General features: G+C 45.3%; 2 protein-coding genes across 7 annotated transcripts in view; one reads left to right on the plus strand and one right to left on the minus strand.

Moving 5' to 3' along the window:
• SYAP1 (synapse associated protein 1) overlaps positions 1-2,731 on the minus strand; it is a 30,511-nt gene extending 27,780 nt beyond the window's left edge. The window contains exon 1 of the mRNA XM_004435159.3: positions 2,452-2,731. Within this exon, the coding sequence (XP_004435216.1) occupies positions 2,452-2,635 (184 nt within the window). The 5' untranslated portion in view covers positions 2,636-2,731. The remainder of the gene's footprint in view (positions 1-2,451) is intronic.
• A 4,934-nt stretch (positions 2,732-7,665) lies between these two features.
• The window catches only part of CTPS2 (CTP synthase 2), a 98,721-nt gene continuing 93,611 nt past the window's right edge, over positions 7,666-12,775 (plus strand). Inside the window, exon 1 of one of the 6 annotated variants that reach the window (XM_087427774.1) lies at positions 7,666-7,878. The gene's annotated coding sequence lies outside the window, so the exon portion shown is untranslated. The other 5 variants (XM_087427773.1, XM_087427775.1, XM_087427772.1 and 2 more) reach the window with 5 other exon arrangements.

Genomic DNA, 12,775 nt, shown 5'->3' on the forward strand with positions numbered 1-12,775 from the left:
TGTACACACTAACTTTTGGAACCCTCTTGGTCATAAACTAAGCAAGTTAGGCATCTAGAACTTGAAATGCACATTCCCTACAGAAAAAGAGGAGGATGGCCTAATTAACACAGTTCCATTGCAAATACTAACAGCACTTTTCATAGGAAAAGGAAGAGGAGGTGGCCATTTTTGCATTCCTGGGCATGGACTGGACTAACAGATAAAGAAAACAGATAAAGCTCTAATTTAGTTGACTTGAACGAAAACCAACCAACCAATCTGTGCTGAATAAGAAGTTACTTTGGGGCATGAGGCCTTCAGGGAGGTAGGGAGGAGCTCTTCAGCGAGTTTCCTTATCAACTGCTCTTCTTCTGAAGGTGATCATAGGAGGTCCTAAGTTTATCAGGAGGGAGGGCCAAAGACAGGAAGGTTTGGTTTTTGGTGAGGGAGTGGAATGTAGGCCTGGGTGTCCACCGCTTGCAAGTGGTGAGTTGCCTAAATTCATAAATAGGTCACCATGAACTAGAAGTATTTAGGCTCCAGTCTTGAAGTTAGGAACTCAACAAATGTTTACACAACAAATGGGACTCCCAAGAGATTCCATGTAGATTTTAAAAGGCTAAATAAAGAAACTAACCTACTCAGTGGGAATCAGGCCCAGAGATATTTAATGTCAGTTTTCAAAACATAAACAGGTCTTTTTAAAGATAACATACCTCTTAGGATCAGTATGTAGAAATAAAAAATATCTGATCATCTCTCTTGTCTTTCTGAAGGCTTGTGTATAAACTAGAAACTTTACATTTTTTTAAAATCACATAAATTTCAGAACCAAAAGAGCTCTCATTTATTCAGAAACTTTGCATTCACAATGTGTGTGTGGGTAGGGAGGGGCGTACTGCCATCTAACCTTAGCCTCCTCAAACACCAGAAGAGTCTGGTGAGGAAAGAAAGAGACGGCAGCATTAAGCTCCAAAGTAGACATCCATATCAAAAACATATTTATTAAAAAATATTCAGAGGTCTTTATTACTAAACACAAACATGAGGTTTCAAGTTGACAATAAAGTCCTCACTAAGCTTTAAGAAGCCACTTTTGACACTCACCTGAAGATAAATGAAGATGATTCTCTATATTCTACGAAATCAAGTAAACACCCATACCCTGCTTTTCCTAATGTGGTCCCACTTTTATCTATCCCAACTATCTAACAGCCTCTTATCTATCCCAACTATCTAACAGCCTCTCTGCTCTAGTCAAATTCATCTCCTGACATCTCTCAAATATTCCAAGCTCATTTCTTCCCAATTTTCTACACAGAAAACAGTCGTTCCCTCTGTAGTGATTTCTCTTGTGCACTGTCTGGGGGCCTTGGGCTGAGATGATGTACTGCCATGATTTGAGATTATGTCTGTTTTCCCTGCCCCTCCACCCCACAGTAAACTTTCTGAATGTCAGAGAATTTCTTATTCAAATATGTGTTTCTCCACTCTTGGGCTCCAACCTCCCTTATGCGCTTGCCTTTTAGTAGATTCTTAAAAAATGCTTGCTGAATTTCATATCTACCTTTGGTGCAATTTTCTCATTTGTAGTGCCGTCCGCTTTAGGGCCCACCTTCTCAAAAACGTTTTCTTTGACTATTTAAGCCCACCAAGGTCTCTCCAGAATCAGAATTACTAGAGCATGTGTTTATTCTTCAAGCCTACTTGTACCCTCCTCCCCAACTAGACTGCAAGCTCAGAAAGAGCATAGGCTTTGAACTTAGACAGACCTGGGCTCAAATTCTACTTCTACCACTTAACTATCAGTATAACTTTGAGCCAGTTTAACTCTGGGCTTGTTCTCCCAACTCACTGGGTGTTTAACAGATGAAATGAGATATCGTTCATAAAACATTTAGTAATGACACTTGCACGGCACAAACAATAATTGGCAGCTACTCTCCTGCCTTAAGGAAAAAAGTCCCATTGCACCTAAAAAGGAGATGAGCCTCATGGAGGCCTTCAGTAACTCCTCCTCAACTCCCTTCGGACAACACATTCTGCCCTAAGGGCAAAAAGGCACTTTTTCAACCAACTCAAGCTGCCCAACGTCCCCTGTCGTGGGGGTGGAGAAGTGTGAAGGTGAAAGTTGGCAAGGTGGACAAAAAGATTCTTTGTCAAACCTAAAGACGTCGGGCCACACCGCTTTACTGTGGCCCTGCTCCCGATGTTTACACACTCTGCAAGGAGTGATATGTTACCAGGAACTTCAGGCACAGGATTTGACTGCTTGATGAAGCTTCAGCCTTGCCCAGATCCTCACCAACCTCTCCGGTTCCGGAGAGGACCGACGGACAGACACATCTTCCACCCCCTCCCCCGATCCCACATCTCCCCATCAGTTGGGCCCACGCCCCAGGGGCGTCAAGAGGAGGGATGCGGGCACTCCCCGACACTCTCTGGTCGCGGGGGCCAGGGGCGACTCACTGCCAAGGCCTTTGGCCTGGTGAAGAAGCTCCTGGTCCCCCGGTTGCTGCGGCGCCGGCTCCGTCACCGTCTCGGAGCGCTGCTCGGGTGGAGCGTCTCCCTCGGGCTGCCCGTCTCCCTCGGACTGCCGGCCACCCGCCGCCGGCTGCTCCAAGCCAAACCAACTGCTCAAACCCCGGAACATCCCGCTCGCGGGGCCGCCACCGCGGTCCGGGTCACCGGAGACCCTAGCAGCTACTGCCTCCTCCCGACTCCACAATGCGTGCGTCCCAAGGAGATAGCCGGAAGTGCGCCTCCAGAGCAGCCCGTCTATCCGTCTCCCCGCCTCTATGGCAACTCTGCCGCCAGCCGCGCGTGCGTCACTTCCCTCCGAAGGCCCCGCCCCCGCTGGCTGTAAGTTTCGGTGCCTTTATTGCGCGCGCGTGGAAAGCGGTCAAAGGGTTTTCCCCACGTAGTCCCGCCCCACCCCGCCCCTTTTGCGCTTTTCCCAGCCTTGTTGGTGACTGACTTAGGCGTGTCAACAGCGTCTTTGTCACTCTAAGCAGCTTGGCTGGTGATTTAGCCTTTCCTTTTCAGGTCCAGCTGGGCCAGCCCCACGGAAGTGGATGTCTTGAGCCTCCTCCTGAGCCCGAATCAAAACTAGCCCGGGCCACTCGGTCCAACTACCAATTTACAGAGGGACTATAGAGGACGGAGGAAAGTGTGAAAGCACACCACGGAATGCAGGCAGCAGAATCTAGGCTGTGAGAAACCACAGGACAAACGACCTTGTTTCTTCAAATAAATTGCAAGGAAGGGGGGAAAGGGGAACCTATACATTAAAAACGATTTAAGAGACATAACCCATGGCAACTTGTGGATTTTATTTAGATCCTAATTCAAACACACATTGGGGGAAAAAAGTATGCCGTTTATAAGAATTGGAAATTAAGAAATCGTTGTTTTAAAAATTTTAATTGTGGGGCCTGCCCTGTGGTGTAGTGGTTAAGTGCGTGCGCTCTGCTGCTGGCGGCCCAGGTTCGGATCCCGGGCGTGCACCGAGGCACCACTTGTCAGGCCATGCTGTGGCGGTGTCCCATATAAAGTGGAGGAAGATGGGCACGGATGTTAGCCCAGGGCCAGTCTTTCTCAGCAAAAAAAGAGGAGGATTGGCATGGATGTTAGCTCAGGGCTGATCTTCCTCAAAGAAAAAAAATTTTTTTAATTGTTCTAGAATACACAAAATTTACCATCTTAACGATTTTTAAGTGTACAGTTCAGTAGTGTTAAGTACATTCACATTGTTGTGCAACCAATCTCCAAAACTCCTTTCATGTTGCAAAACTGAAATTCTGTATCCATTCAACAACTCCCCATTCTCACCTCCTTGCAGCTTCTGACATCCCCGCTACTTTCTAAGTTTGACTACTCCAGGAACCTCATAAATGGAATCATACCATATTTGTCTTTTTGTGACTGGCTTATTTCACATAGCAAATGTCCTCAAGGTTCATTCATGTTGTAGTATGTGTGAGAATTTCCTTAAAATTCTGCCTTAAAAAAGGCTACAGTTAAAAAGGCTGAATAGGGGCCGGCCCCGTGGCATAGCAGTTAAGTGCGTGCGCTCTGCTGCTGGCAGCCCAGGTTCGGATCCCGGGTGCGCACAGACGCACCGCTTGTCAGGCCATGCTGTGGTGGCATTCCATATAAAGTGGAGGAAGATGGGCACAGATGTTAGCCCAGGGCCAGTCTTCCTCAGCAAAAAGATGAGGATTGGCATGGATGTTAGCTCAGGGCTGATCTTTCTCACACATACACAAAAAAAGGCTGAATAATATTCCATTGTATGTATATACCACATTTTGTTTATCCATTCATGTGTTGATGGACATAGGAGTTGTTAATTTTTAAGTGTGGTAATGGTATCGTGTGTGTGTGTTTAAATGAGTTCTTATCTTTTAGAAAGTCAGACTGAGATATTTGCCAGTGAAACGATAGGATGTCTGGCGTTTGCTTCAAATTAATACAGGATGGGGGCAAATAGGTGGGGAGATAGATGAAACAAGCCTGGCCATGCATTGATAATTGTTGAAGCTGGGTGGTTATACTGTTAATGTCTGCTTTTCTATATATTTAACTTTTTTCATAATAACGTAAACAAAGGAACAAAAAATACTGGCCAAGGGGCCAGCCTGGTGGTGTAGTGGTTAAGTTTTCATGCTCCACTTTGGTGGCCCGGGGTTCACAGGTTCAGATCCCAGACGCGGACCTACACACTGCTCATCAAGCCATGCTGTGGCCGCGTCCTACACACAAAATAGAGGAAGATTGGCACAGATGTTAGCTCAGCAACAACCTTCCTCAAGCAAGAAGAGGAAGATTGGCAACAGATGTTAGCTCAGGCCAATCTTCCTCACCAAACAAACAAACAAACAAAAACTGGCTAAGCGACCAACTACCCCTTCAGAGCAGAGAGTTCATGAACATATTTCTCAAGCACAGTCTCAAGCAATCTGTTGGTGAAGGACACCCATTATTTCTCTTCCTCCCACCATTTGGAGAAAAGTAGCCTGGTTCCAGTGACCTGTGTGAGTATATGGGGGATGGATTACAATTCTGATTTCCCTGCTCTCCAGTTTTCCAGCCTGAGGTATATTTACACATCAGGACCAGGACTGTAGCTTAACAAGTCCAACCTGGTTTTTTTTTCCAAACAGCTTTATTGAGATATAATTCACATACCATACAATTCACCTGTTTAAAAGGTACAATTCAATGGTTTTTGGTGTATTATACTATTAATTTTAAAAATTGTGGTAAAATATATACATAAAATTTGCCATTTTAACCATTTTTAAGTGTACAATTCAGTGGCATCGATGGCATTCCAATTTGTTTCTAGAGTCTGGGTATTGATTCAGCTTTGAAAGTCAGGAGATATCTTAGGACCACGCCTTTCTAGGATTTATTAAGTGAGTCAGAACCTGAAAGTGGCCGACACTTTCCAGAAAAAGGATATTTGGTTCAAGTGTGATTGGAATGAGCCTGGAATTTCAGTCAGAAGCCTGGGGCAGGGGTGTGTGTGTGTGTGTGTGTGTGTGTGTGTGTGTATGTGTTCTAACTCCACTATCTAATAGGTGAATAACCTTGATTTGTTTCTCGTCGTTTCTGCCCTTCAAGTTTCTTCATCTACAAAAGGAATATAGGGCTGGCCTTTCCCATAGCAGAGGTGGGGCCAGCCCATTCAGCCTTACTTTTATCTCCAGGACCACCCAAAACCACAGTGAAGGCTGTGTTCCCCAGGGGACAGACAGTTTTATAATCGTTCTGAAAGGTAGAATTCTTCAAAATAAAAGATTATAAAAGAATATGAGCAATCAACCTAATGCTGGACTTCCTTTTCATCTCTTTTTCATCCTCTTAAGGGTCCAGCACAATGCTATGCTGCCAGTAGAAAATGAATAAACACTTGAATGAGGATACACCCTTATCTCACACGAATCAGTTGATATGAACCTTGTTATCAAATTTGTTTTTCTGCTCAAATTTTTTTTCCCATTTTGGATTAATAATACAATAGTTATAATAATCCCTTTGTAGTCACAAAATATCTTTTGTCCATTAGCCTCATAGATGGTAAGGATGAGGCCCTACATCCTGTGGTGAAGAGTCTGGCTTTGGGGACAGACACTTTGCATTGATGTCCTGGCTTTGCTACTCACATTAACCTGTACCTTCGGTCAGGGCACTTCACATCTCTAAGCCTCGGGTTCTTTATTATAAAAAGGGGATCATAATAACTGTCCTGGTTGTAAAAAGGAAATGAAGTACTGAAATGTGGAAGGAAACCTTACATATGTGGCAGGTTATTAGTATTACCATCAAGGTCAACCCATTTCACAAACATCCTTTTCACTGGGCCCTCTGGAAGACTTGTTTCATTAACAAACTCGTCTATGTCTTGAGCCTTTTTAGAAGGTGTTTCCTCGTTTTTAAAAAAATGTACTTATTTATTTATTTTTTGGCTTTTGTAGAGCCTCTGCTCATTTTCCCAGAAGTTGACATCACTACCCCCTGCTCTTTACTGCTTCTTCCACGACACTGCTCAGTGATCCTTGGTGGGGAGAAATTCTTTTGTTTTGAAACTCATTTAATTTTGCCATACAACCCTCTAGCCTACCTTGCTACTGTCATCTACTAGCTTCAGAGTCACTCCTCCACATTCACTGACAACTTGGTTCCTTGGCCTTAATTGACTCCTCCAACTTCTGCCATCCTGCCAGGGCCCTGGATGTACCACACGCTGGCCTGGTGGCTGCTAGACCCAATCCCAGTGATGCACATCTCACTTGACTCCGTTTCAGCGGTCACACCCTAAACCGTATCATCTCCTGGAAGTGCTTCCACACTCCGGTGACAACTCGCCAGTTCCCTCATTCCCATAGGCCCTTGTGTTTGGTCCGTCTCTGTTCTTTCTCCCAGTCTATCAGCTCCTGTTGCTCCCATTGCCTTCCTCTGTGGACTAGACCCCTGGAGCATTACTACAATCACATTCTTTCAGTGCCCTAAACTTCCTCCCTCTCTTGTCCTTCTGCTCTACTCAACCAGCGAGCTCTGGTTTTATCACAAATATCTATATTTATATATCCACCTATAGATATCTTACAAAATTATAGCTGGACATCATTACATTAGAAACTATGGTTTCTAAAGTCGACCAGGTCTTCAATGACACTTGTCTAACTTGGCAGTGTAGTGCCTCATGCTGGTTACTCAAAATTTTCACCACTTTCCTAACCCTTCCATCTCACTCCAAATTCTTCTGTTGTCCATAGTTAGATCCCTTCTCCTTCAGTGGTTTGTGTGTGTTCTTCCCTTCGCCTTAATACCCTCCTGTGTCCTTTCTCAGCACCAACTATCCTCCAAATACTCTTAAAAACTCACTTGATGAAGCCCTATTCGTCCTCCCCCTGCCCCCCGCATTTTTAAAATTGTTTCAACACGTAGTACTGTTCCAGGAACCTTACTGATTCCAGTAGACAGTAGAACTCCTCCCAGACTATGAGCCCCTCAAAGACAGGAATCCCGTCTAATTTTCGTCCCCTCCTGGGCAGTCCTGCAGTTCCCGGGGCGCAGCAGGGGATCCACAAACGTTTGTGACAGAGTGAAGTTCTTTACAGCTGTGAGAACTGGACAGGAGGCCCCAGGCAAGGGGCTCGGCTTGCCGAGGGGCTGGAGCTCGCCGGGAACGCGGCGTTCACTCGCGTCCCCGAAGTGCCTCTGCTAAGTGAGCCACGGAGGGGAGGAGCAGTCCCCGGGCTGAGCGAGGCCTGGGGCCAAGTGCGTCCAGGGCGGAGGGTGACGGGAAGCTGTGCCGGAGGAGTCACTTTTGAGACGCTTGTTTTGGAGCATTGCAGAAACACGGGTGCAAACCCCAAGTTCACCAGCGTGAGTCAGCGGGACCCGCAGGGCAGGAGAGGGAAAGGTGGGCGAGGCGGGCGCCGCGCACCCCGAGGCCCGCCCGGGCGGCGGGGAGGACCGGGTGGTGACTCGGGACACCCCTAGCGGCGGCCCCTTCCCCAGCCCGACAGGTGAGGGCGGGCTGGCCGCGGGTCGGAGTCTGGCGTCCCCATCGGCCACCCTCCCGGCGCCACCGCCACCGCGCAGGTAACTCCCTGGGCCTCGCCGGGACCCCCAGGGCCTCCGCGCCAGGGTCCCCCCGCGTCCCCAGGGCCCCGCACCCCTGCCTGCACCCCCTGCCCCGGCGCGCACGTGTGGCCGGGCGCCTTTGTCCCCTCCCCGATGGCGCCCGCGCGGTGTCCGAGAGGGGCCGGGCGCCGGGCGCTGCCCCGCACCCCGCGCACGCAGATTGCGGGCGGGCGGACGGGCGGGGCGCGGGGGCCGGGGCCGCTCTGCCGGGCCCAGTGCCCGGTGCCCAGTGCCGTCGGAGCCCGTCCTGCGGCGGCCCGCGGCCCGGGGTCGGGAGCGTCGCGTCCCCCGGGGGCGCTTCTCCCCGCCCCCCGCCGCGCCCCCGGCCCCATTTCCCACTGGCCTCGGGAGCCGCAGAGCCCCGAGATGGCGTTGGCGGAAGTGCAGCCCCGAGCCGAGTGAAATCGCCTTTCTGTCCCCTGCCCCGCCCAGTGCACCCGTTCAACAACGACCCTCGCATTTCCTCCATAATAGCTCGTTAGGGCGCCCGGTGCCTAACTAAGCTGCTGCTACAAAATAGCTTTTTCTTTGTAATAATTTTTACACATTCCATGTGTAATTAACATACAATAAAATCCCCGAATTGTAAGTGTGCAGATCGGGGATTTGACAAATTATACACCCGTGTTAACCACTACCCCAACGCAGACATAAACCGTTTCCTTTACTCTAGAAAGTTCCCTCGTGCCGTTTTCCAGTCAATCCACACCCCGCCATTCCCTTGATTTCTATCATAGTTTAGTTTTGCCTGTTCTACAACTTCATAAAATGGGATCATTCAGTAAGTACTCTCTTCGCTTTTGACTAACGTTACTTTTTAAATGGCCGTCTTTGAGAAGCTGTCTCTTGGTGCTTCCGATGTTTTATAGTTGTTCTAGGCCTGCACTGTCCAGTGTGCGAGCCACTCACCACATGTGGCTCTTGAGCACTGAAAATGTTGTGTCTGAATTGAGATGTGCTGTTAAGTAGACACACCTGATTTCGGAAGACTTAGTAAAAAAAAAAGGGGAGGGGCATGTAAAATACCTCACTAATAAATTCTCATATTGATTATGTGTTAAAATGATAGTATTTTGGATACATAGGGTTAAATAAGATATTATTAACTGCATCCGTTTCTTTTTACTTTTTAAATATGGCTACTAGAAAATTAACGATTACACAGGTGTAATGGTTTTATTGGACAGCAGACAGCACAGCCCTACACACTCCTATTTTACAGACAATTGGTTCTGCTCACTGCATGTAAGAGTAAATGAAAACTTCAGTCTTGACACAGGAGAAAACATCCCAATTCAAGGAAGTGGCTTGAAGAGCCTACCTTTTCCTGTAGTTTTAAAACGTTGCTTCAAACTTACTTGTTTGCTTAAAAGAGGTAAAAAAGAGTAGGTATCTCTTTGGTATTCAGTGATATTTTCAAGAAGGACTTTGTAAAATATCTAATGTGCTTAAAAAGGTATCTTATGCTTTTGAAAATATAGAAAACTAATAATTCCCTAAACCCAACCACATAAATATATTAAAATTTAGCATTTTGGTGTACTTTTGACCAGTCTTAATTAAAAAAAAAACATAGTTGAGATAATATTATATTCAATTTTATATCCTGCTCTGTTCATGTAACACAAGCATATCTTATATGAAAAATTCTTAGGCTTTTTGATAACCACATAATGTGACTTCACGTGAATATACTCCAGGTTTCTATGGCATTTTTCGATTTTGCTAACTTTTAAAATGGGAAGTCATTTTAATAGCGCGATAGTGCTTATTTGCCCCTTAATCCCACAGGAAAGGTGAAATCTAGGAGAGCAGGGACCTTGACTTTTTGTTCACCCTCACGTCCCCAGGACCTGGGAACATGTCAAGCATATAATAAACGTTCAATAAACATTTGTGAACTGATTGAATCAGTGAGTAGATGGTTCTGAAAAATGATAACAAATGACTTTCATCTAGCGCTTGGGCACTCTCTTTGTCAATGCCCACACACCTCTGTAAAGCGGGCACTGTTGTTATCTCTATGTACTGCATAGGCAGAGACAATTGAGATCTAGAAAAGTTGAAGAAGTTGCCCAGAGTCATAGCTGTAAATGACAGAGTCAGCATTTGAACCCAGGCTGTCTGACTCCAGAGGAGGGGCACTTATCAAAATAGAAGAAATCAACAGTGGGATGGGTAAGGGATCAAAAGTGAGCTGTGAAGAAATTACCACTCTAAGGACTACCTGGGCCAGTAGGAGTGGAAAGAGATGAATATTCGAAAACATTTTGGATCTATGGGAGGAGCACCATGGGTTTCGACTGAGAATCTTTTAGGCTAAATCTAGCTCAGGGGAGTGGATGGCCAGGTGGGTAGTGAGAGGAACAAGGGCATTGAATGTGATCAACTGTAGTGTGTAGACAAAGGCAGGCCCAGGGACTTAGGGAAGCCATTTGGGATGGGACATGTATACTTTGAATGGGTTCAGTTTACTCGCCCTGACCATGGTAAGCTAGTTTAAATTGAACTCACAGCTCTAAAGTGAAATAACTTTACACCTTTAAGTTCAAATTGTTTCTTTGAAAGTAGAGGAAACTACAAAATCAGAGCAAGCATTGCTTTGACGAGGACAGACAAATAAGATAAATGGGTAGCTGAAATCGTTCCTACCTGATTGCATTTGTGCTTAATTTCCAGGTATTTTAAAAAATTTCGGAATAACAATAGAAAGTGGGATTTACGGTTATTAGCTTATGTTAGTTACTCTCTTTTTTTGCAATTGTAATTTTACGTTAGTGGTCTTACTCAGTTTTCCATTTGCCTGCCACGACTACACAAATATTACTGTTAAGGCCTGTTTTCATGTGCATGGAAGGCTCCTATACATGCTCAAGGGGAAAACAATAGTACTCAAAATAAAGAAGACCAAGTAGCTATTGGGCTTCCTGTCTGCCTCTAAAACAAAAGGGTTTGAATCAGACAGCAGCAAAAAAGTCAAAATTTCCGTATGACATAATATTTTCTTTTTTTTTTTTTTAAAGATTTTATTTATTTATTTTTCCCCCAAAGCCCCAGTACATAGTTGTCTGTCATAGCTGCACATCCTTCTAGTTGCTGTATGTGGGACGCGGCCTCAGCATGGCTGGAGGAGTGGTGCCTCGGTGCGCACCCGGGATCCGAACCCGGGCCGCCGGCAGCGGAGCGCACGCACTTAACCGCTAAGCCACGGGGCCGGCCCTGACATAATATTTTCTTTTCTTTTTTTTCCTGCTTGGATATTCCTGCTTGGTAAAACTGATGAGTAATGAAACAGATTCAGTGTTCAGCGTGCTTAGTTAAGGAGGATACATTTATTATTGTTAATAGTGATGTTAATAGGTAACTTTTAGTTCTTACTATATGTTAATATAGGAGTCGATTTTAATCCCCTCTATACCAGACATCAGCAAACGTTTTCAGTAAAAGGCCAGATAGTAAATATTTCCGGCTTTGCAGGCCAGAAAGTCTCTGTTGTCACAGCTATTCAATTCTGACATTGTAGCCAAAAAGTGGCCAGGGACAATATGCTAATGAATGGGCATGGCTGTGTGCCAATAAAACTTGATTTATGGACACTGAAGTTTGAGTTTCATACAATTTTAATGTGTCATGACATATTCTTCTTTTGATCTTTTTAACATCATTTAAAATGTAAAAAACATTCTTAGCTTGGGACCATACAAAATCAGACAGTGGGCCAGATGTGACCTGTGGGCCTTGGTTTGCTGACCTCTGGTCTATACCTTAGCTCATTTAATCCTCACAAGCACCTATGAGATTTTTTTTTTTTATGGTGGCATATTTGAATATTGATTTTTAAAAAAAAAAAGACTTTACTTTTTAGAGCAATTTTAGGTTCACAGCAAAACTGAGCAGAAATTACTGAGTTCCCATATACTCCGTGCCCCCACACGCACAGCCTTTCCCACTATCAATACTCAGAACCAGAGTGGTACATTTGTTACAACTGATGAATCTGCATCGACACATTGTTATCATCCAAAGTCATAGGTTACATTAGAGTTTGCTCTTGGTGTTGTATGTTCTATGGGTTTGGACAAATGTATATTGACATGTATCCACCATTATAGTATCATACAGAGTAGTTTCCCTGCCCTAAAAATCCTCTGTGCTCTGCCTATTTGTCCCTCCCTTCCCCCGAACTCCTGGCAATCACTGATCCTCTTACTGTCTCCATAGTTTTGCCTTTTCCAGAATGTCACATAGTTGGAGTCATGCAGTATGCAGTCTTTTCAGACTGGCTTCTTTCACTTAGTAACACACATTTAAGGTTCCTCCATGTCTTTTCATAGCTTGATAGCTCATTGCTTTTTAGTGCTGAATAATATTCCAAGGGACTGGTATTTTTTATTCCATTTCACAGATGAAGGAACAGGCACAGAAAGGATTAATAACTTGCCCAGGCACAGCTCGTACAGATCTGTCTGATGCTAGAGACTGATCTCTTAAATATTATACCATGCCTCTGAATCCCAGAGAAATTTGTTTTCTCATGATGAAGTCTGTCACCTGACAGAGTCGAGGTCAATGGAAAATTAGGGTAATGGAGCCTGCCACTTTGCTTGTAGAAAGCAGCCACAGCTTCCTACATATC

Source organism: Ceratotherium simum, chromosome X (genome assembly GCF_057802395.1).
Source record: "Ceratotherium simum simum isolate JZ-2026a chromosome X, ASM5780239v1, whole genome shotgun sequence".
NCBI classification, from domain to species: domain Eukaryota; kingdom Metazoa; phylum Chordata; class Mammalia; order Perissodactyla; family Rhinocerotidae; genus Ceratotherium; species Ceratotherium simum.